Source organism: Anser anser (genome assembly GCF_964211835.1).
Source record: "Anser anser genome assembly, chromosome: 2".
NCBI lineage: Eukaryota > Metazoa > Chordata > Aves > Anseriformes > Anatidae > Anser > Anser anser.
In genome coordinates this window covers 117684375-117707969 of record NC_139721.1, presented here as the reverse complement: position 1 = coordinate 117707969, position 23595 = coordinate 117684375, and the positions used below count along the sequence as shown (strand labels likewise).

The window sequence follows — 23595 nt, the reverse complement described above, 5'->3', positions numbered from 1 at the left end:
ATTTGTAGGGAGCAGATGATGTGAAACCGTTCTATCTGGGCTATCTGGGATTTGGTATTTGTGATCTTGCAGAACTACATTCATATCTTAGAGTTTGAGAACCAGTAAATGAAATTACAGATGTGTTTAGTGCTAGTTGGATGTTGCGCTATTTGAGTTTTGTTACTGGTAGTTGCTGTACTTCAGCAGTACAGAATAGCAGTTTGTTTCACAGGGGTGATTTTATTTTTTTTTTTTTTAACAAAAATACATCCTATTTGTCTGAGTAGTTAAATTAATAAGGCTAACAAAATTGTAGCAATTTAAATGGCATTTGCCCATTGACTACATAAGTCAAAGCTGTCAAGAACAATCATGTACATTTAATTTAAAACTTCAGATCTGAAATGACTGCTTTTTGGTGGTGTGGTGTTTGTTGTTTTTTTCTTTTAGGGCATTGTTATTGGAACAGGAGAAAACTCTGAATTTGGAGAGGTTTTTAAAATGATGCAAGCAGAAGAGGTAAGAATGGATATTTAGAAACAACAGCTTAAGTTTTGTAAATGCATATGTCATTCATTGAAACTGCATTTTTGGAGTTTATTCCATAGGAACTTTGTTAGATTTAATTACATTGGTTTTAATACTATTCTCTTCTCTAGTGAAACAAATCTTCTCTCTTGAACATGAAAGTAGTAATTGGATTCAGTGTAACAAATTATCCATTGGTGACCTAAAAATGTTAGTTCTGAAAATAATTTTCTGAAGCTTTTAAAAGGTATAACAAATATTGCTGCAATTTGTGGAAGTGTATTTTTTTCAAGTGGAACTATGTCTGTGCAAAAGGTATTTGTTACGACAGATTTGTGTGCTGTGTGCACAAGACTATGTTTTCCCTTGAGGAGCGGTGTATTTTCGGGTTATGAATTTGTTTCCCGCTGCTTCATGATCTCTAGCCTATCCTTCCAAGGTTACAGAGCTCCCTTTGACTTCAGTATACTAAACTCCTGTAGTAACTTTCTCTATTGCAGTGCTCTGATCCACATGGAAAGTCAGACTCTTGGAGTAGTTTGTGTTTCAACAGCCTTCCCTGGCTCTCTGACCAACATAAGGTCATAAGGTGACAGTCTATTTTCAGCTGTCAGGGCATGATCAGGCCTACTATAGGCAGCACATTTTTTTTTCCAAATTACATTTCTGAAATCTGCTGGATCAGAACAACTAAGGGCATTAGGTCAGGCATCAAATGTGTCAGCTGGGAGTGTGTCACTGACCTCACGTTGTTAGCTGCAGTGCCTTACTAGACCTTTCAAGGGAATACTGCTGTTCTGTCACCCAGAATGTAATCCACTTTGTTACACATGTGAGGAAAATATGATTATGGTATGTAGTTTATATTGGAGCAATTGCATTTATTAATGAAGAAAGAACCAGCAACAAAAAGCGTGCACATTTTACACAAACATTCTGAAATATCAGAGTATTGTGGGGTTATGTTTATGATGCTTATTGCAGTAATCTTATTTTAAAAGTAAATTTTGAAGGTAAGGGTGAATCAAACGTAATATCAGAATTCCCCCATAGTGTGTACACTTTTTTCATACCTTGCGGAACAAAGATTTTACACTGATGCAGTTTCCCTTTTATTGCCATACTTTCCATACTGTAGGTCTACCATATGTTAATATAAAAATCTATGTTCCTAATTTTTATCATCTCTTTATTTAATTTTTTTCTTGGTGTTCCCTTCCTCTTTTTTATACTTTTTTTTGGCACTAAATATTTCTATAGCTTCCTATTTGGCTAACTTGTATTTTCTGCAGCTTGTTAGCAAATTCCTCCTGAAATATAATTGGCCTTCCAGGGCTTTAATGCCTCTGCCTTGAAAAGTCGGTTTTGTTCTTGTTATCAAGAACTTTTCTGTCTAGAAGAAATGCAGTTGTTTTTAGCCCAAGTTTTTTTTAAGAATCCTTGATATGACCTTTTGTATTAGATTTTGCTGTAGACATCACAAAACTCCCAAAGGATATTTCTTAAAAAAAAAAAAAAATGTTCATTTCATTGAAGTGTTCTTTGAACTTCTTGACTTCTACATGAGAATTGAACAAAGTAGTCTGTGTCTTCACAAAGTAAACACATGGAAACATACTGTGTAACTACATTTTAGTCGAGTTAGTTTCAAGACAAGGCCTTGAAGCTTGCATACCTGAAGAAATAGGATACAGTTTATGCTTTTAACTTCTGCTTGTTAACTGTTGGGTGTTTACCATTCACCAAGGCTCCAAAGACACCTCTGCAGAAGAGCATGGATCTCTTAGGAAAACAGCTTTCCTTGTATTCCTTTGGTATCATAGGTAAGATTTATGCAAAACAACTACAAATTATTTTGTAACTGAAACCAACCCATCGGTTTGAGAAAACTGAAGGACTTGATCTCCTTTTAGATATTTTGACCTCTGATTTTGTTTGCCACTGTTTAATGAGTTCATGCAAGTAATAATCTGAAGATTACTGATATGACATAACCCCCCTTACAATGCAAGTTTACTTCTGCCCACTAACGTGCTTTTCTGACTTTTTTTGGCCTTCTAAATGCTTCAAGTTGCGGTGTCTCTTCTGATTCAAGGTGTGCATGAGTACCTCACTGCTGGTATGATTGGGCAATCTGACTGGCAAAAACTTTCTTCACCTTTGCTTTACTAATGGAATCATGCTCCAACAGTGATAGAAATAATGGATTTTTATAGGCAGCATAATGATAAGTTTGTCTGAGTTCTTTTTAATGATAGGCTACAGTGCACGTTGGTTTTGTATTTACCATGACAACTGTTTGTTTGTTTTTATAGGAGTTATTATGCTGGTTGGCTGGTTGCAAGGAAAACATATTCTTGATATGTTCACAATTGGAGTGAGGTAAGATACATAGATATTTTTAAATAGTGTAGATTATGCATGATAGGAAGTGTGTGAAAGCTAGTGATGTATATTATAATGTGCTTGCACGCAGTCTCTTTTAAGTTTAGATAAGTAATACAAAGTAAAAACAGATTTTGTGCTTGAAAAAGTAAGTTCATATTCATTTTTAATGATACAGGACGTACTTGTCTGTCTCTTAAATTGTGTATTTGTATGGAGGTTTCTGAGAGTTTTGGGAACATCTGTAAACAGACAATAGAGTTGTGCAATTTGAATTTCTGTCGCTGAGTAAATAAAGAAAATGCAGTATTATAAGTAGCATCAAATAAAACTGAATTACTTGTGTACTTTATTAGCTCGTTTTCTAGCACATTATGAAAACTTAATTCCAGGCTGTTGTCTGCTGAGAATAACACTGAGTTTTTATGGTCTAGCTCTCTACTCTCAGAAAAGTTGCTGGGTTGCTATTACATGGACAGTGAATAGGGCAGAAGCATTTCTTTAACAAAAAGTGTTTTTTGTTTGTTTGTTTTAAATAACAGGATCTATGGAGATTTACTTGGGGAGGGGGGATATGTGCAGGAAGGCACCAGGCACAACTGCAACTTCAAGCATTGTATAATGAGCTACTGTGATCTGATCTTATTCTGTCATTCCAACACTTAGCATGCTGCCATAGCGTGATCTAGAAGTGATAGCTGTGGATGATCGGTCACTTGGAGTGGTGGCATATCCCAATTCTTTTTAGTGCTGACTACGCTTATTCTTCACAACCTGGGCTGCTTTGCACAGTCCTCACTAGTGTTTTCCTGTATGCAAAACAAATGTGCAATTGTTTTTTTCCCAGCTTTTCTTCTTTTGTATGGGTAAATGCATTATTACTGTGTATTAATCTATGACATTCTAAGACAAGATTTGTGTATTTATTTTTGTTTCAGTTTGGCTGTAGCTGCAATCCCTGAAGGACTCCCAATCGTGGTAACAGTGACACTGGCACTGGGTGTGATGAGAATGGTGAAGAAACGGGCTATTGTAAAAAAGCTCCCTATTGTTGAAACTTTAGGTATGGCAAGACTAACTTAGAGATAGTAGTTGGATATAAATCTTAGGAAATCAATAATAGTCTCGATGGCTAATGGTAAAATGAAGCAGGTGTTCTTATTTGCCGGCAGTGTGGGGGTATCTTTAAAACATTTTGAAACTGAATGTCTTCTACATGAGTAGTTAGAATTCAAGTCGATGCTTTTGTGTGCCCTATCAGCACTCGGTTTTTGAATTGCAGTAAGCAGTCTGATTAATTACATGTCACACTAGTAATACTCAAACCTGCATGTGTAATTAGATGTTTGGAGTACTCTTCATTCGCAGTAGAACAGTGAAAATATGTCAGTAGAAGTATTTTTAGTTAGCTCTAAGATGTTCTTGCTAAATAACAGATTTGTGAAACAGTTTTTAAATCAACTTTTTGGCGTAAATTTGAATGTTTTTGACAGTTGGAAACAAATCCAAGTTTGAATATTGGAAAAATCTTTATAATCATAATGTACCTTAAGGATGTTGTGCTGCTTATATTAAAACCTAAAATATTTAAAAGATGAAAGCTTGAAAACATTCTGTACGTAGTTTCAGTTATGAAACGTAATTCGTAGTATATGAAAAAGAAACAGAAATTGTAATTTAAGTAATTCTGCTGCAGTTGAATTTCTCCTTTGAAGACTAGGAATATATTTTCTAATGCCTTTAGCAGTTTCGTTAGTATTGCAAACTTTTTTTGTTGCTTTTTCAATTCCTGCTATTGGGTCAAGGAATGTCAAAACAGTGCAACACTGTTTCAAAATACTTTTTCCTGACTTAAAACAGCAAGTATATATTTCCACATTTCTGTAATCTTTTTAATCTTATTAAAAATTGTGGCTTTAGTAGTAAGTCACACTTACAGACTGAGAAAAATGACTGCTGTAAAGCAAGCTCTTAACTTTCTTCCTCAATGGTAGTCACAATTGAGACTTCAGTAGTATAGTTTGAGATGCATCAGAATAAAATTAAGGAGGTAGCGAATGGAACCACTTGGGGCAACATGTCAATTTAGGCTTTTAATTAGCTTTTTTAATTTATCAAACAAACTTGTGAAGAACTTTGCACAGCTATTCACAAATAGTCGAAAATTTCCTGTCTTTATTAAATCCAATCTTTTTTTTTCCCCCAACGACAGCTGCAGTGTTTCTAGAAATTTGCATGTCTTGAATACTCTCGTTCTTGTTAACTACTCATTTTATTCTAGACAGGCCTTGTCTTACAAGTACTAATTGGTTATTTCAGGTTGTTGCAATGTAATTTGTTCAGATAAAACTGGAACTCTGACAAAGAATGAAATGACCGTTACCCATATTTTTACTTCAGATGGGCAACATGCTGAGGTATGTAGTGAAGCTCTGTTAGACTTAAATTTTGCTTCTACTTCACTGTGTGTATCAGCTGAGATATTCTTGATTATACTTCATATAAAGCATTAATTAAGGAAGTGTAAATTGGTTGCACCAAATCTCAGTTCCTCAATTTCTAGCTAATTCTATTCATCTAGTATTTCAGATTTTGAGCTGTATTATCCAAGCATTCTGTGGTTACAGAAGAATTCACTTTATATAATGTATAAAGTTCTGTAGGTCGTAATAAAAGATGCTGAGATGCATTACAAAAATGAGACTTGGCTTTTTTTTTTCAGTATGGAAAATGGGACTGTTTTGTTGTAGCATGTGCATAAAAACAAAATGTATCTGTTAAGAACAGTTGAAATAGGAGGGGTATCCAGCTGTTGGCTAAAAGATGATGTGTAGTATGGACCCTTCTTACTGAGTGCACTGTCATACTTGCTTTTTTCATAATGGATAGAGTTTAAAGTAGAGGCAGGACATAAAGCTGTGGTTGAGGTCGGGCGTTTGCTGCAAAGGCTGAAGTAAATGCACAAAAGAGAAGCAAAAGCAATAGGAATGGAAAAGCAGCAAGGCATGCTTCTATATGTAGTTCCATGGGAGTGTACTTTAAACAAGTTCATGAATTCCTGAACTCCTCATGCTTAGAGTTTTATTCACATTGACAAAACCCTCCATTAGCTTTACTGTTTTTTTTGTAGTAGTAAATACTGGAATTTTCTTTATCCTTTCCTGTTATTTACCTATGTTTGCTTATATTTCTTGGTGCTTATTTTCTGTTCTTAAATTTTTATAGGAATGCTTTAATTGCTTTTTTCTTCACTACTAGCATAATTTGTTTATAGCTGTGTGAAATCAACTCCTTTGTCCTAATGGAAAGAGAATTTGAAATAGCTGTAAAATATACTAGCTGTTAATGCTGTAGAATTCAAGACTTTTTGGATCCTAATGGGATGCCTACATTTTACGCATTAAATCTACGGTTTTACTGTTTTTAACACCTCTCAGAAGTCTCAGCTGAGAGGCCATTCAACTATGATTTTCTTCTTCCTGCATGAAAGTAGGTCTTGGCTGTGTACTTCCATTCCACTGCAGGGGGTATGCATTATTAACCAGGAATAGGAGGAAAAAATTAAAAAGCAAAAGGAGGAGGAGAGAGAAAAAAAATGTCCTAATTGAGTAAGGAGATGGGAATAAAATTGTTACGTTTTTGAAAAATAATGCCTAAAATGTTTAATTGAAAAACTCAATTGCCCTCAGGTTTGTTCCCTAATCTGGTACCTGCTACATTAGATGTTAAGTAGAGGATTCTATTCACACTGGGTAAAATGCATCATTATGCATGACATTGTTTTAGCTTTCTATAGTTCGTAGTAAAAAGCTGAGATTAAAACAATTTAAGAACCCAGCAAATGTTACATTACCTGCTACCTTTGGCTCTTTGTCTTACAGGTTACTGGAGTAGGTTATAACAGGTTTGGAGAAGTGATGCTTGATGGTGAAGTTATTCATGGTTATAACAACCCATCCATTAGCAAAATCGTTGAGGTGAGATATTGGCAGAGACAGGTTTCTTTTAATTGATGATAGCACTAGAGTTATGCATGACATTTACTCTCTGTCATGTTTTCTCCCCTTTCCGTCCTCATCTTTTAGGCTGGCTGTGTGTGTAATGATGCTGTGATTAGAAACAACACCTTAATGGGGAAGCCAACAGAAGGAGCTTTAATTGCACTTGCTATGAAGGTGGGTACTTAATGGTGCTTTTTTGATTCATGGTAGGTGGCAAGTGTGTAGAAATGTGTTTTTTTCTCATTTTTCCCTTATTTGCATCTCCTAGATTTGTATTGCAACTGCTCATCTCTTGTGTTTCTTATCATTTAGAAGTCTCTGGGCATTCTGAAAGATAAAAGTTAAGTTATTTAGAATTGAAGTACTGCTATTTTGTCTGCCATAGGCTAATTTACCTGTTGCATATTGACTGTGCTCTTTCCCAGTTCTCATCAGAAGTAGTAGTAAGTTGAAGACTGATATATTGGTGGCTGCACCATTTACGGTGCTGTTTAAGTGCTGGGCACAGGTAGTTTAAATTGTGGACACTCCGGTTAAATGATTTTTTTTTTATGCTGTGACACTTGGTACAGTTACTGAAAAACATAGCAAGATATCTGAGTACTTGATTTTTCTGTGAAGGTAAATAAACTCATAAAAATATTGAAAGGTGAATGCATTACAATCTTTTTCTTCCCTGTGTAACTGAGGACTGAGATACCATCTTGCTGAGATTTCATTCCAAGTCTACGGTCTTTGACTGGAAAGGACTAAAGTGATATTTTGTCAAGAGCCCATAGAAACAGAGAAGAACGGGGATTCTTTCACATCTGTGGCAGGAAAGGGAGGTAGTGAAGGAAATGTAGAGGTCCATAAGTACTTGAGAATGGCTTATGGCAGGCTGCTACTTACGCATCTTTTTTTAATTGGCACTTGGACTTGGTTAAGGAGAGAGCATGGAATTCACTGAGTTGCATTTTGGGGTGGGGAATGAAATGCATTTTGCCTGGAATCTTCATGGTTAGTTTCACATTAATTGTTTGGGGGAATTCAGCTAACAGTAAAAAAAAAAAAAGCCATTTCAGGTTAGATCATTTGAACTTTAAATCAGTGACTTGCGTCCTCCAGACTGCCAGTCTTGTCTAATAATTTTTTAGGCCCTTTTAGCAGAGAAATTGTATAGATTAAAAAAAAAAATACAAAATATGCGCTGGGATTTTAGATGTGTTTTGTCAAACAAAGAACTAAATTGCTAGTCATTGTAAAACTTGTGTCTGTGAATGGTGATAATCTGGAACGTATATAAGGATCCTTGAATCAAAGATATACACTGAAATGGTGTGACTTATGCTGAAGCCTCGAAGAAGCTACTAGGTTCTTCTGGCGCGTGTTTTTCAGAAGTTTGTCTGCATGGAGCAATGTTCTGAAAAGCAATTTTGGAAATGAAAGTGATTTATTGTTAACTAAGAAGTCTGAATAAATTGTTTAGTTGTTTGGAAAAGAAAGGTGCTTACATTATGTTGCTTTTTCTGTTTTATGCAGATGGGTTTAGATGGGATCCAGGAGGACTACGTAAGGAAGGCTGAATATCCCTTCAGCTCAGAACAAAAATGGATGGCTGTTAAATGCGTTCATAGAGCACAGCAGGTAAACTTCAATCACAATTTTCTTGTGCACTGGTTCTGTAGAATAGTTATGTACCCTGGTTAATGTCCTCATTTTTCACTTCAGAGACCATGGCAAGCTGGTGGTAGTGCACTGTCCTGGGAATATGGTTTGATTATCTAGTTTCAGTTTCAAGTTCTGAAAGAGATTAAGAAGGACAAGAAATTCTTTCTATAAAAGACATACTGGGAAATAATTGTAAGCATTTTGATATCTGAGACTTTGAATGTCTACCTGGCATTTCTTCCTTCTCCTTCCTTATCAAACGTTTAAAGCAAGTCTGTGAATCTTCTGCTGTTTCAGGTCTACATAGCTAAATAAAGAATTAAAAGCAAGAAGATTTATAGGTGTTGAGTAATCAAAAAATGCTTTTGTTTGAAAACATGGGTTTTCTGTTTTTGATGTGGACAGCACATTGCTCAGTGTTCACAGATTTTATGTTAGCATGTTTTGGATTATGAATACAAGCAATTCTTAAATCTCATTTTCCATCTTCTGGTGCTTTCATGTACATATTTACATGTATATTTCATTTAGACCAATCTGAATATTTTTGTTTAAGAGTATTGACATAATCACTGCCAGTCTGATAACTGGAGATATGTTCAACAGCAGATACTGGATTTGCGGAAAATGTCATGGTATTTCTGACCAAAAATGGCTTGCAAACAGTCATTCAGTATCGCAGTAAAATCTTTGCTTTGGAAAGAATGCATTTGACTCCTTTTTCCTTTATAGAGAATGAGGTGGTATAATCCTTGTCTGTATGAAAAGTAGAAAAAAAATCAGCAAGCAATTCCCACTCACTGATTCACTGTGTCTGATGTGTTTTCGTATGAGCATTTTTAAAAGATTGTTGAAAAACTGGAAATGGTTTAAAAAGGAGCATAAATTATTCAAAGGCTAAAAAATACAGTAGAATTAGAGCTCTGGCAGTTAAGCCTATCAGAAAAATTGAGGTATCTTGATGACTGTGCATAAACACCTTCACAGGGAGAAAACAGATGTATTAAAAAGAGCTTTTTAGCACAACAGGGGAGAGAAGATGAGAATCAGTGATTGGAAATTGAGCCAAGGCAGCAATTCTTAATGGAAAAGAGGGTAAGGGAAAGGATGAGTTGATTTAGCGTTGGAATAAAAGTTGAAGGATGGTGTATTTTTAGCACTTTGATGCCATCACGGCTAGAAGTTTTTCTGAAAAATGTTGGAGTTGTGTGATACAAGGATACAGGTGATATTTAATGCCCTATGGAGGAAAACAGGTGGTCAGATGATGAACTGGAGATCTTTCAAGTCTAACATTCTGTGTAGGTTTCATTGCTGTCCTTTGCATGGCCTCTTTTGTTCATAAACCGTGACCCCACAATGTCTAAAATGTATGATGTCTACTGAAATGAGATACTGATTATTATCTTGGCTGTTTTGATATTAACACTCTTAAATATATACTGTGTAGAGAGATATTTCAAATAATGGATTTTTAAGTTTAGAAGCATAGCTTTGAACTGCATTATATGTTCTGAAGACTTTTCCAAGAAGTGTAGATATGCCATTCTTTCTTATGTGTACATATGCATACACACAATGTGTATTTTTATATGTATACACATGTGCACATAATTCCTTTCTCTTTTAGGACAAACCAGAGGTTTGCTTTATGAAAGGTGCCTATGAACAAGTCATTAAGTACTGTACATCATATAACTGTAAGGGACAGACCCTACCTCTTGTTCAGCAACAGAGAGAGCAATACCAGCAAGAGAAGACGTCCATGGGCTCTGCAGGACTTAGGGGTAAGACTTTTTCAGTGTCTCAAAATAGCCACTTTTAAATGGCACTGCTTACTTGTTCAAAAAACCCCTCACATACAAGATTTTTTTATTACTGTTCAGTACGTGCCACAGGGTTGGTTAGTTTTTCATTAAAATGGGGGAGTGGAAAACAGGTGCTGTATGTAGCTTAAGGCCTGCATACCAGCATTGATTAAATTGCACCAGGTGAGAAAAGGTATTGCTGGTTCCTGTCATCTCCTGTGTCTGACCATAACTGAAAAATACATTGCTAGTTGATAGCTTCCACATCTCAGTATAGATCTTATTATAAATAAAAAATAATAATGTGAATGTGTTCATATTCCTCTTTGGCTCTTGGCACCTTTGTGAGTTAGGCTAGCACAACTGATTGCAGGTCAGAAGATGCCATTAAGATTACATTTTATATTAACCTACTGTGCAGATTTTTAAATATATCTGGAAGTATTTTTCATTAGATGATTGATAGGAGGTGGTTGTGGGTAAGCATTATAAAGGTCACCATAGCTGTCTGTCTTTGGCTTCTGTAAAGAGATCTCTAGGCTGTTATGTCCATCCAGAGGTTTTAAATGTGAAACTACGGGTACTGTGTGGCTGTGGTGGTTTTTCTCTGCTATGCAACCGAACTCTACCACAACCACTCTCACTCCCCCTCTTCAAAGGGAAAGGAGGAGAATATATGATGGAAAGGGCTCAAGGGTTGAGTTAAGGACAGGGAGATCACTCAACAATTATTGTCGCCGGTGAAACAGACTCAGCATAGGGAGATTAATATAATTTATTGCCTGTCGCTAGCAGACTGGAACAGTGAGAAACTAAAGGCAAACTAAAACCACCTTCCCCTCCTTTCACCATTTTTTTTTTTCCCATTTCTTAAATCTGCTTTCCCAGAGGCCCAACCAGTGTCACTCACAGGCTCGGCTCTGGCCAGCAGTGGGTCCCTTTTGGAGCTGGCTGGAGGTGGCTCTGATCTGACATGGGGCAGCTGCTGGGCTCTGCTCACAGAGGCCACCCCTGCAGCCCCCTCATACCAAATCCTTGCCACGTAAATCCAAGACAGTCAAGGCTCAGGAAGTTCCTAAGATACAATTTCCTAGAAATTGGGAGGGTTCACTAGGAGTAGTATCCTTGTACCTGTTTTCTTCAGACAATCATTCTTTACATGCCTGCCTTGGATAACTGTCAAACAGCAAATCTTGTGTAATGTTTGAAAAAAGAGAATCTGCTATTCTCTTGCAAATCTCTCATTTAAATATATTTGAGTTAAGGTTCCTACTGTAAAAGACATTCCAGAAAATATCCAGCATGTAGTTGATAAAATCTGCTTCTATTTAAAAACAAACAGAAAAAGGGCACAAAATAAAAATACGTTAACTGATCCTCCCTTTCTCCTCTTGCGTAAAAGACCATGCATGTACACAGAAACCACAAGGCTTAGATGGCTTTCCTTTTCCACACAGTGGAAGCATCAACACTTTCAGCTGAGAACAAATTGGAAAGTTTTCTTTAAAATCTGAAAAGTGTGTTTGATAAAAAGACTTCTTGTTAGAAGAAAAGAAATACAGTAGGCTATTCTGAATACTTAAGGTTACAGATGTTGCTACCAAGGTTTAAGGAAAAAAAAATCCCTGTCTTTTGCTTTATTCTAACCTACTAGTTCAATTACGTCTCATTTCTGAGTATCCACTTGTGTTAAGCTAATTTCAAGTGGAATACTCAGATGAATGAAGCTACTCATAAATGTTTTCATCTCTGAGGCTTCTGGTCAATATACAGACACAGTTGTTTTAATTTTAGAAAACGAATATTAGCAGTTGTTGTTTTAACTGGTGTAAATGTTATTTTCAATTCCTAATTTATTTCTTTCTTTGTCTCCTAAAAGTTCTGGCCTTAGCTTCTGGTCCTGAGTTAGGACAACTGACTTTTTTGGGGCTTGTGGGAATAGTTGATCCTCCACGGACTGGTGTAAAAGAAGCTGTCACTACACTTATTATGTCTGGAGTTGCAATAAAAATGATTACTGGAGATTCACAGGAGACTGCAGTTGCCATTGGTATGAATAGTCCACTTCTATTCATTTTTCACTTGTTTTCTGTGTTGGCAATGCCTAGCTAAGTGGTTTGAAGTGTGGGTATTAAGTCTTTAATATTTGTGAGTTCTGTGTATCAGGTTAACATATGGTGTGGTGGAATTAGGAAAAAAAAAATCTAGTCTGAAGTGATACTTGGATTTCAGCTTGAATTGTAGTTTTTCTAATTTGGTAATGTATGACTGCTGTTTTAGACTATATATTTTTCTTACTGCATTCTGTCATAACATGCTTGATTTCTGACTCTTACTGTTACACACCCAACACCACCCTCCCTACCCTCAGCTTTGGATGCTTGTCTTATAGCAACAGAGAGAAACTAAAATAGGTGTTGACAATATTTAGGATGGATATGGCACTGATGCTTTCTTGATCCAGTTGTGACCATGTAACTAACTGTGAAGTTTAAGTACTATTAATAAATTTTGAAATTACTTATTTTTACTATATAATACATGAAAGTGTAGTACTTCAGCCAGAATATAGATTCTTTATATACAGGATGATGCTGAAAAAGTTGAATGTGCACATAACAAGTACATCCCCAAATTACCAGTACTTTGTCAGTTGCAGATTTGCAGCTGAGAGTTGTGCACATCCCCATCTCATTTTCTGTCTTGTTACTTCTGAATTGTAAAGTCTTTAGAGAGGACTGGGCTCTTATATTTACAGTCCACCTGACACAATGAGATACAGACCTTAAGACCTAAAAAGTTTAAAGGAAATAAATATCTGATTAGAATAGGCTTGTTAATTTGTGTTTCTCAAGAGTTCAAGTAACTTACTTCAGTGTACTGAATCAATAAGGTGTTGTTGATTATTATTATTATTATTAACAACAGGGTGTTCTGCTATGGTCATTTCAAATCTGACATGCTGCAGAAAATAATAGTTCTAAAAATAATTATGTGCTTATTGTTGGTTTTTAAAGTTTATTATTGTAACACCTTTTTATTATCTATTTCCAGCTAGTCGACTAGGATTGTATTCTAAAAATTCACAGGCAATCTCTGGAGAAGAAATAGATGATCTGGATATTCAGCAGCTTTCTCAAATAACACCAAAGGTTTGTTTTAACATGTTACTGAAATGCAGCAAAGTATATATTTTATATTTTATATTGAGAAATGCATTTATCTGTGGAAAGGTGAAATTTAACTTTTGAGTTACTGATAGTAGAAAGGGGTGATACACTAAATTAGTGGAAGGTTTTAGTATTAAGAGTATTAAGCTGTCACAGATCCAACAAAAGTCTTTCAGTCTAACACAAGATTGTGTGAAGTTTTTCTTTCAACTCACAAGGTTATCGTTTTAGTGAGTTCATTACTTCAGTCTCTTCAAATGATTCAAATAGCTGTGTTTTTTGTTTTCGTTTTTTTAACCTTGCAGCGCCTGTATTGGAACTTTCATTTTGCCACCTTTTAGTGAGCATCACCTTTTTGTATTGTTAGACATTCAGACAATTTCATTTCTTTGAGTAGCTTATATGTATAACACTTTAAATCTGCTTGTTCAGACAGTCCATCCTTTTGTAATTCATAAGAGGAGCTGTCTGTATGTTTAATGATTTTAGATTGATCTGAGGCCACTAGTTAAGAATTTTGAAAAGATCTGTTCATTACATTGACTGGTTAATACGTTTTACTTATTAAATAAATAAATGTATTAACCAACATCATCGTTGCAAATGTAAAGTCATAATAAATGTAATTGTCAAACTTGCCTCTGTTGCAAAATTTATGCATCAAAACACTGTCCTGTTTGCAAAGAGCGCAAAATGCAAAAAAAAAAAAAAAAGCTGCATCATGCTTGAGTGATGCAACTAAGCCAAAAGCTGGTATTTACAATCAAGAAGTGTGCATATGGTGTGAGCACATTAACTTGAAAGCTTTTTGTCTGTCGTTGGTGAGTCTCAGAAAACAAATTTAGCAAAAAAACAACAACAGAAAAAAACAAAACAAAACAACAACAACAAAAAAAAATGTGTGGCAAATAATCTGATTTATTTAGTAATGCTTGTTCTTACAGGCTGTTCACATTAAATAACTAGAAACAGCAACAAATTTTCATTTGTGCACATTTGATCTTGGACACGATTTGTTTTCAGGCACATATTTAAAATCTTATTAAGAATTAAGTGAAAACAACCAATGAGGTTGATATCTGTGTACAGTATAATGTGTCTGCTGAGAAATCTAACTTCTTATCCTGCTTCTTGAAAAGGAAGAGTAGATGTGAGTGTTATCATTATAGATCTTCATTGAAAACTGAATTCCACTTACTCAAATTTCAATTTAGAGTAGACCAGAGATCAAAATAATGCTGAAAAATAATTCCTTCGAAGCTAGAATCTTCATTATTTAACATTAGAACTTCAATGTCTTAATGCTATGCTACATAAAATAGTAAAATTAAAATTTCCTGAGTAGCTTGCCACTAGTGCCGACAAGAAAAGCAGCACTATTTACTGAGTCAGCATGGCAGTTGTCTGTATGAATTTAGTCAGGAAGGCCATTAGCAAGCCATTGTAATTCAGTTGTTTCACTCTTTCAGGATTTTTAAACTGCAAATTCTATCTTGAAATAAGTATCACCAATTTTGTTTACCAGGACACACTTTGAGTCTTCTCTTAAATTAATGGTTTCACACTAATCAAAATACATTTTCCTGATGTTTCAGTCTCAAAGCTAATGAGAGCATAGTTGGCCTTAGATAGTGTTTTTATCCTCTAGCTTTATAGTATGCAACATGAGTCTTGAAATTTCTCAAATTTTCACTGCTTCTTCATTGTGCTTTTAACAGGTTGCTGTATTTTACAGAGCCAGTCCCCGACATAAATTAAAAATTATAAAGGTATGTCTCACTAGAGACTAGAGTGCTGGACAGCGACTATTGGTACTGTTTGTAATGCCTTTACTTAAACTACATTGTGGTATTGTGTGTCTAGATAAGACCAGAAATATGAATGGTTTGAAAGTGAAGTGTGTTTGAAAATACTACTTGAAAAAATATATAACGTCCACAAAGGATATGCAGCTGCTGGGAGTCAACATCAGCTTTCTTGTATGTTGGGAGCTGGGAGTTGAGACTGTGTTGCATTGCAGCTGAGTTGACTATAGGAACTTGCAAGAACCATATTTCTGCTACTTCTCAGAACAGGATAAAAGGGCATGAATTTCAAGTCATGTCTGAGGTAATGCTTCTGTTCAGAAGCTTAGAAACAAAGCTAACGAGTGATATGCTCAGTATAACAATTGGAAAAGCAACAATAAAGAGAAGGGAGTAAAACATTGTGAGACTGTTGGAATATTTTTGAGAATTATAAGAGGATGATAACATTAACATAAGTATAGTATCAGTCTCTCTATATAGCTCTATTTTCTCTTGAATGCAGCTTTTATATACCTTAACTTTCAAATGTAGGCTCTGTGGATATATGAACTAAAATTTAACCTAAAATCTTGTGTAAAGAATTCATTAATATACAAACAAATGCATTTCTTTAGGATTTTATAATGGAATTATAAAAATGGGGCGGAACAGCTAAATGCTTGTGTCTAGAACAGTTGTATAGGATGGGTTATTTCAAGCACTATCTAAATTCTTTTTCCTTTCTTTAGTCCCTGCAAAATAATGGTGCAGTAGTAGCTATGACAGGAGATGGAGTGAATGATGCTGTTGCTCTGAAGGCTGCAGATATTGGTGTAGCAATGGGACAAACTGGAACAGATGTTTGTAAAGAGGCAGCGGATATGATCCTCGTGGATGATGATTTTCAAACAATAATGTAGGTGGCATTTATGTAGATACGTTATGCTATACAGCTTTAATGAAACTTTCCCTAGTGATTGAAAGAGTGTTTTTTTTTTTGCAGCAGAGTATACTTGGCCTACGTATTAGAAATCACTTAATTGCTGCTGTAATTCACAATTTGTTAGACAAGTTGTGACATATGGTAGAGGTTGAAAAAATGGTTTGTACGTATTTCATTCTGGTGCAGTAAGAATACATGGTCTTCTGAAATCATGATGTATTTCTATGATTTTTGTAAAAGTGTGTGTGTGTTGTTGTTTTTTTTTAAATTATCTACCTTGACTCAGAAGGCCTCATCAGGGATGGTGCTGTATTTTAAAAGACAAGGAGGAAATTTTAGTATTGACATTTAATTTTGAAAGCTTAGTTAAGCAGGCCAGAATAAGAACCATTGCAATTGATCTTATAATAAAGTACAATGACTGTCAAAGAACGTCAACTCCGCTTGTTTCTTGACACTTGTATTTCTGATTAAAATAACAGAAATGACAAACTTTTTTGGTTTGTTTTAAGCTTTTTGGCAGCAGCCTTATTTGTTAAATGGTGTAATCTTTGGTTTTTAATTGCAGGTCTGCAATTGAAGAGGGTAAAGGAATTTATAATAACATAAAAAATTTTGTTAGATTTCAGCTGAGCACGTAAGTCTAAAACATCTTTGATATCAAACGGTTCTAACTACATCATGAAGCAGATGCTGTATAAATTCACACAAACATTTTAGATTTTACATAGTATGCTGATACACTGTGCACTGGAAATATCAGTGGTCATAACTGCAAAAGATTTCCAGGACTGAATTTTCAGTATGTTCTGTATGTACTTCAGTATGTACTTCATGGCTTGTTTCATTTTTAAATAACCAGAAAATAGTGCAGTAAACAGACCTCTAACTTTGTTCTTCCTATTGAGATGTGAAAAGTCAGTAACTGAGAGGATCAAGAGTAACAGAATAGCTCTGCCTTAGGGCTCTTGTTTAAAGGAGAAGTGGGTAGTCATTCCCTTCTTAACCAGAAAATGTATTTCAATCAGAGAAAATGAGGGAAACAGGAGGTCAATTTCTCTGTAATCCATATACTGCTTTGTGGAGTGAGTTCTGTGAAACTGGCTTCCTTTTCTTGCATATAAGGATCCCTATGCATTTGTGGTGCTGCCTAAATTATCTGCAGATAAGATGAGTTTATGAAGCCTCAGTATCAAAAATGTATTGAGCCTATTTTATTGAATTAGGATTCAGGAATGTGGTTTTCTTCTTCGTTGTGTTGTTAGTGTACTTTTTTTGAAGCCATTTTGGAGTGGTTGACCAAAGTTGCAGAAATTAAAAAAAACAAAAACAAAAAACAAAGAAAATTCACAGAAAATATACCTCACCAACCTCTTAAAATTTGCCTAAAAACTGTAAGAAGTGTTGTATATTTTCCATCTTGTATAGTGTCCTGAATTGGTAGGAGAATTATTCTGCTTCTGAAAAAGCATGAAGCATAGATATTTTAGGGAAGTGTGCATGCCTGCTAACCTTGGAAATAGTAGCCTTAGGTTTCTCATGAATGAGTTACGCTTTTTTGTGCCCCTGTTTGTAGGGAGAGCATATGAGGGTTCAGTAGAGCTCTAAATTCAGAATTATTGTAAGCTTTGCTCACTTCTTGTTGGATATGAAACCATTTAATCTTGCACTGAAACCAATTAGTGCATAACTTGTTTAGAGAGGTTTCTAATACCAAGTTTGCAAACAGCTAATCTATTTTCAGTCTTCTGCCTAGTTTCCTCATTTGCTAATGAGCAGTGGTGTGAGTATTTTTAGGGAGTCTGAGTAGTGTGCTTTGATTGATTTGTCAAACTGGTGACAGGTGCACAGTCTGGTTGTGTTTATATCAAAAGTGTATAAGAAGTTTGTTTTTCAAAACCGTGTACTTTATGTACAATAAAAGTATAAGACCCAGTTCCATAATGAAAAAATCAATTAGGAAGGTGAATCTGAAATGCCATTTTAAGGTTCAGAAGGTTTTTAAGACACACAAGTGCTGTCTTTTAATTGCCAGAACACCATTTTAACTACAGATTCTAAATGAATTCATGCCTTTCATACTATGAAATTCAGCAAGGGAAAATGCCGGGTTCTGTACCTGGGACATAGGAATGCCTGACAGAGGTACAGACTGGGAGATGAGTGGAAGAGATCTGAGGGTACTGGTTGACAGCAGGCTCAGCGTGAGCCAGCAGTGTGCCCTGGCAGCCAAGAGGGCAAACTACGTGTTGGGATGCATGAAACACAGCATAGCCAGCTAGTCAGAAGAGGTGATTCTCCCACTATATTTAGCATTGGTGTGGCCACACCTTGAATATTGCATGCAGTTCTGGGCTCCGCAATTCAAAAAGGATTTTATGATACTTGAATGCATCCGAAGGATGGCAACAAAGTTAGTAAAAGGGCTGGAAGGCATGTCCTTTTAGGAGAGGCTGAGGACACTTGGTTTGTTTAGTCTGCAGAAAAGAAGGCTCAGAGGTGACCTTGCTGCTCTCTACAACTTCCTGGGGAAGGGGAAGCAGAGTTAGGTGCTAGTTTCTTCTCCCTAGTAAACAATGACAGGATGCTCGGGAGTGGCACAAAGCTGTGCTGGAGAGGTTCAAACTGGATATTAAGAAAAAATTCTTTACCATGAGGGTGGTCAAACGCTGTAACGGGCTTCCTAGTGAGATGGTTGGTGCCCCAAGCCTGTCAATGTTCAAGAGGCATTTGGACAATACCCTCAGTAACATGCTTTAACTTCTGGTTAGCTCTGAAGTGGCCAGGCAGTTGGATTTGATCTCTGAAGGTCCCTTCCAACTATACTGACCTTTTAAAGTTACGGTCATGTCAGTTGTGATTTAATTTGTCAAGATCTGTATCTACTCTTAAATATGTGAAGCTTTGCTTACAAAGCAGTTATCAGTAGATGTTCAGAAATGTTCCATGCTGACAGTCATAAAAATGGATTCTTTCAACAGGAGTATAGCAGCATTGACTTTAATCTCACTGGCTACATTAATGAACTTTCCTAATCCTCTCAATGCCATGCAGATCTTATGGATCAATATTATTATGGATGGACCTCCAGCTCAAAGGTAAGTAATTACTTATCTTTACTTTAAACTCTGTTAGTGGTCTGTAGTCCTCTTATTTCAGGAAGGAAGAGGGTTGCTTGTAGAAGAAACTCTGTGAAGTATTAGGTTTCAGTGATATTTTTCTGAAACATAGGAAACATTTTTCTTAGAATTATACTGCAAATATTATAGTTCAGTGTTCGTTATTTTGGTTTGCTTTAATGTCTAACAATGCTTGGTTGGGGTCACAGCATGGATATGTCTGTGGAACCTGAATGCAAGATACTGGTGTCTCTCCGGGTCCTTCCTCTGACTCTCCTCACTGCAGATAGATAGTAGGGGATCCCTTAGTTAGGCTGATTAAGGTAGCAGAAATGAGGGACATTACTAATACAGCAAATTCCTTTAAAATTGACATCTACTAATTTTGATAATGTCTGATATCACATAACTTTAGACTTTCAAACTGCAGTGTTAGAATATTACCTGTTACTAACGTTCATAACTCAGTGCTTTGAAGATGAAAAATAACAGATGCTTATCTGAATTATGTGATTCTTAAGCTGTACAGAGAAGATAAAAATCTTTTTTTTTCAACTTATAAAATATGGTCTTTATATAGAAGCAATTAATTATTTCTATGATTATAAAAATCTAAGATGTTGTTTCGATTTTAAGTCTTGGGGTGGAGCCTGTGGATAAAGATGTTATTCAGAAGCCTCCAAGAAATTTAAAGGACAGCATTTTGACTAAAAACCTGATTGTTAAAATACTGGTTTCATCAATAATTATTGTGTGTGGAACACTGTTCGTCTTCTGGAGAGAGGTATGAAAAAACCATAAAAGTTAAAGTAGTAGCAAACACTTTCAAAAGAAGTCATGTTTATACTAGCAGTTGGAATTTGGAATTTGCATGAACTTAGTTGTAAGATTTATCCATATTTGTTTAATAATAATGAAGGTTGGAGGGGATGAATTTGAAAGCAGCAGTTGAAATGAGCAATACAGTTCTATTGCCCAATCTCTGTTTTAACAGGGACTTTTTCAGGACCCAAACATATTTGGAAAACTCCAATGGGCATAAATTTTAAAAATCTTATAGCTAGGCTATTATGAAACAGCCATTTGCTTTCCTTTTCCAAGTAGAGAAGAATGTTTGGTGTTGTTTTTTTTTTTTTTTTGAACTTCTTGTAGTGCCTAGAATATTTGGTATTCTGTCTGCTTGCAGAGATGTTTGTTAAGAGTCTTCGTTTAATTACAGCTTGGAATTACAAATTCTTTTAAATTACAGGTGTGTAATTCTTGTTGTATGATTTATTAAATCAGCTTGGGGCAAACAGTTGTTTTTGCTTTCATGTAGCTAGTCAAACTTGAATTATTGCAATAACTATGTTTTGTTGTTGAGGGTTTAAATTAAAGCATGCTGAAACCGTCCTATTTTTTGTTGGCAGTTACGAGACAATGTAATAACACCTCGAGATACAACTATGACTTTCACCTGTTTTGTATTTTTTGATATGTTCAATGCATTGAGTTCTAGATCTCAGGTGAGTGATTCACATTGCCATTTACACAGTATTTACAAAAGCAGTATTTTTCATCTAAGGAGGATCTTGCTGTTTTTGTTTCAAATGCGGATTTACTTTACATGTACTATGAAGCTTTGGAGTTAAAATAGGTAAATAAAAATAATTAAAATTAAAAAAATACTATATAGGATTTCTTAAATTACAGATAAGTGTTGATTTCCTTAATTTATGATGCAGAGCCTGGTAGTAATGCTGCTGTCCTCACAGGAGCAAGGAAAGTTTTATTAAAATCTGAAGTGTGATGGTCCTTTTTATTGCTACCTGTGCTTGGTTGGATTTTTTCTTTCCTGAAAATCCTGCCAGTTCAGCAACTTTTTCAGAATCTGAAGCTTTTTGAAGGCCTTACTTTATTTTTAACTTGTAACTTTAAGGAAAGTTGCTTAAACTGTTCTTTCTGTTTATATTTTTGCTCTAAGGAAAAAAGGTCTGAAACTTCATGCTAGTTGAAGAAAATATATACTACTATATATATACTACTATACTTATGCTAATTGGCAGTCTGTTTTCTGATATGAACATCAGAAAACATGTCCTTCTAGTATTGTGTGCACCTTCTAATGCACTGTACTTGCAGAAAAGTGAGCTCAGTAAACAGATCATTGACTGTGAAGAAAAGATACACATTCAGTTTACCATGAAACTAGCCTTTCAAGAACTTGTTGTGGATTATCTTCAAGGTCAACAATATATTTTTACATTTCTGTAAAAGTCCAGATGAAAACACTGTAGTTATGAATATTTTTCTTGTCTAGACAATGGAATTTACATGTACGGTGTGATTTTTTGTTTGTTTTACAGACAAAATCCGTCTTTGAGATTGGACTTTGTAGTAACAAAATGTTTTGCTATGCTGTCCTTGGATCTATAATGGGGCAGTTACTGGTCATTTACTTTCCTCCACTTCAGAAGGTTTTCCAAACAGAGAGCCTGAGCATCTTGGGTAAGAACAGTTTCTTTTTAAAAACTGTGTATTAAGGATTAGTTTGTAAATGCATTGGCTGATGGTTGTGGGCATGGCATTTAGGGACATGGTTTAGCGGTGGACTTCGTAGTAGTAGGCTGGTGGTTGGACTTGATGATCTTAAGGGTCTCTTATAACCTCTATCATTCTGTGATTCTCCAAGAGTTCTTTCTGCCTATTTGCATACAGCAGGAATACAAATCCTGCTGACCTGTTTTAAGAGGGGAAAAAATCCTTTTAGATCCTTTGTTTGGAAATCATGATTAAAGGTGTATTATACACAAAACAGGTGATTGCATTCTTAGGTTTCTGAAGTGCCTGTGTATTTTAAGGTTTTCAGTATGAGTATTGATGCAGGCAAAATGAAGCATAGACTTTGGAAAAGTTTTTTAAAAAAAATATTTTTTCAGTATAAAGTTAATTATGTTGCTTAGTGTTCTTTGCTTTCATAGGTATTAATAAAAATAGTTACAAAATATTCCAAAAGTTTGAAATATCATGCATGTCCTTGTGATTTGTGCATAAAGTATGCATGTTATTTGTCTGGTTCTGCAAAAATTGGTTCTTGCTTCACTTCTTCTCAAATTACTTAATCATAGGGAGGCAATTTGAAGGTTTTGTAAGTCGTATTCCTTTGTGAATCTGCCCTAATCTTTAAGTAGCAACTTTTTAAAAGGCTAATTATCTCTTCTAGACTTATTGTTTCTTCTGGGACTCACTTCCTCTGTGTGCATAGTGACTGAGATCATAAAGAAGTTTGAAAGAAGCAAGGAAAAGATCCAGAAACGTGGAAGTTCTTCTTCGTCAACTTCGTCTTTTCTTGATGTATGATGCATATTGCATTCTTTTTGTTTGCAAACTTAGGGATTGCTGTCTAAAGATGTAGGAGAAAGCAAAACAATATTTGGAGGATTAAGAAATCCTGAGGGCTTTTGACAAGTCCTTTGTTTCACTGGCTAATGATGAACATTCATGTTTCAAGACTGTTCAGAACTTAACTTCCAGCTGTGGGAGTAACAAATGAAATTATGCAACTTTGGTAACATTTTTCCTCAAACCAATTTACTTTTAAGATTGAACAGGATTTTGTGTGGGGGGGATTTAATTTAAAGAAAGATCTAAGCCCAAGTCCCATTTTCTGCACTTAAGAGATATAACTGTAAAATTCTTCTCTTAGATATATATATATTTTAGTTTGTTTTTATTTAAAACATTGTACTATTTTACTTTTATGGTGGTGGGACTTTGCTACTAATACAAGGATTAAAAAAAAATATTTCAGAGGCATTCCACTGGGTTTAGAGTCTGTCACAAGAGTGCCATATTCTAGCTACTGTATTTATTTACTTTATCCTGCAATGTGTAAGCGGCTCAAGTACCTTGTGCTAGTTTTTTTGTATCCTGAGTTCTTTTGCACAGGATGTGACCGCTGTCGGATCACTGTTTTTCTTTTTTCTGTGATTGAAAAGCCTATACTGCAATTTGAAGTAAATGTTTGCTTTTCTTAAAAGTGTGCTGTCTCTTTGCTTTAAAAGAAACTGGCATTTACACCAGATTGTCAGGCATGTTTTGATCATTTCAGATGCTAGCTTTATTTCACATTTTGTTCCATTTTAGCTTACAAATGCCAGAACACTTCAGTGGTTATAAGTAAGTACTATTATTGAAATATTATTTTAGTATACTAAATTAGAAAAGGAATGCACTCATTCTC

At 35.3% G+C, this 23595-nt stretch overlaps 1 protein-coding gene across 7 annotated transcripts in view; it reads left to right on the top strand.

Annotated features, from left to right (window-relative positions):
• ATP2C1 (ATPase secretory pathway Ca2+ transporting 1) overlaps window positions 1-23391 on the top strand; it is a 50094-nt gene extending 26703 nt beyond the window's left edge. For all 7 annotated transcript variants that reach the window (XM_083823151.1, XM_083823154.1, XM_083823150.1 and 4 more), the window contains 19 exons: window positions 433-501; window positions 2258-2333; window positions 2826-2892; window positions 3834-3958; window positions 5215-5312; window positions 6777-6872; window positions 6981-7070; window positions 8418-8522; window positions 10177-10333; window positions 12234-12404; window positions 13409-13506; window positions 15243-15293; window positions 16061-16227; window positions 16823-16891; window positions 19236-19352; window positions 20010-20157; window positions 20783-20878; window positions 21719-21860; window positions 22576-23391. In XM_083823151.1, the coding sequence (XP_083679277.1) occupies window positions 433-501; window positions 2258-2333; window positions 2826-2892; window positions 3834-3958; window positions 5215-5312; window positions 6777-6872; window positions 6981-7070; window positions 8418-8522; window positions 10177-10333; window positions 12234-12404; window positions 13409-13506; window positions 15243-15293; window positions 16061-16227; window positions 16823-16891; window positions 19236-19352; window positions 20010-20157; window positions 20783-20878; window positions 21719-21860; window positions 22576-22712 (2079 nt within the window). In that variant the 3' untranslated portion in view covers window positions 22713-23391. The remainder of the gene's footprint in view (window positions 1-432; window positions 502-2257; window positions 2334-2825; window positions 2893-3833; window positions 3959-5214; window positions 5313-6776; window positions 6873-6980; window positions 7071-8417; window positions 8523-10176; window positions 10334-12233; window positions 12405-13408; window positions 13507-15242; window positions 15294-16060; window positions 16228-16822; window positions 16892-19235; window positions 19353-20009; window positions 20158-20782; window positions 20879-21718; window positions 21861-22575) is intronic.
• Window positions 23392-23595: the final 204 nt, after the last annotated feature.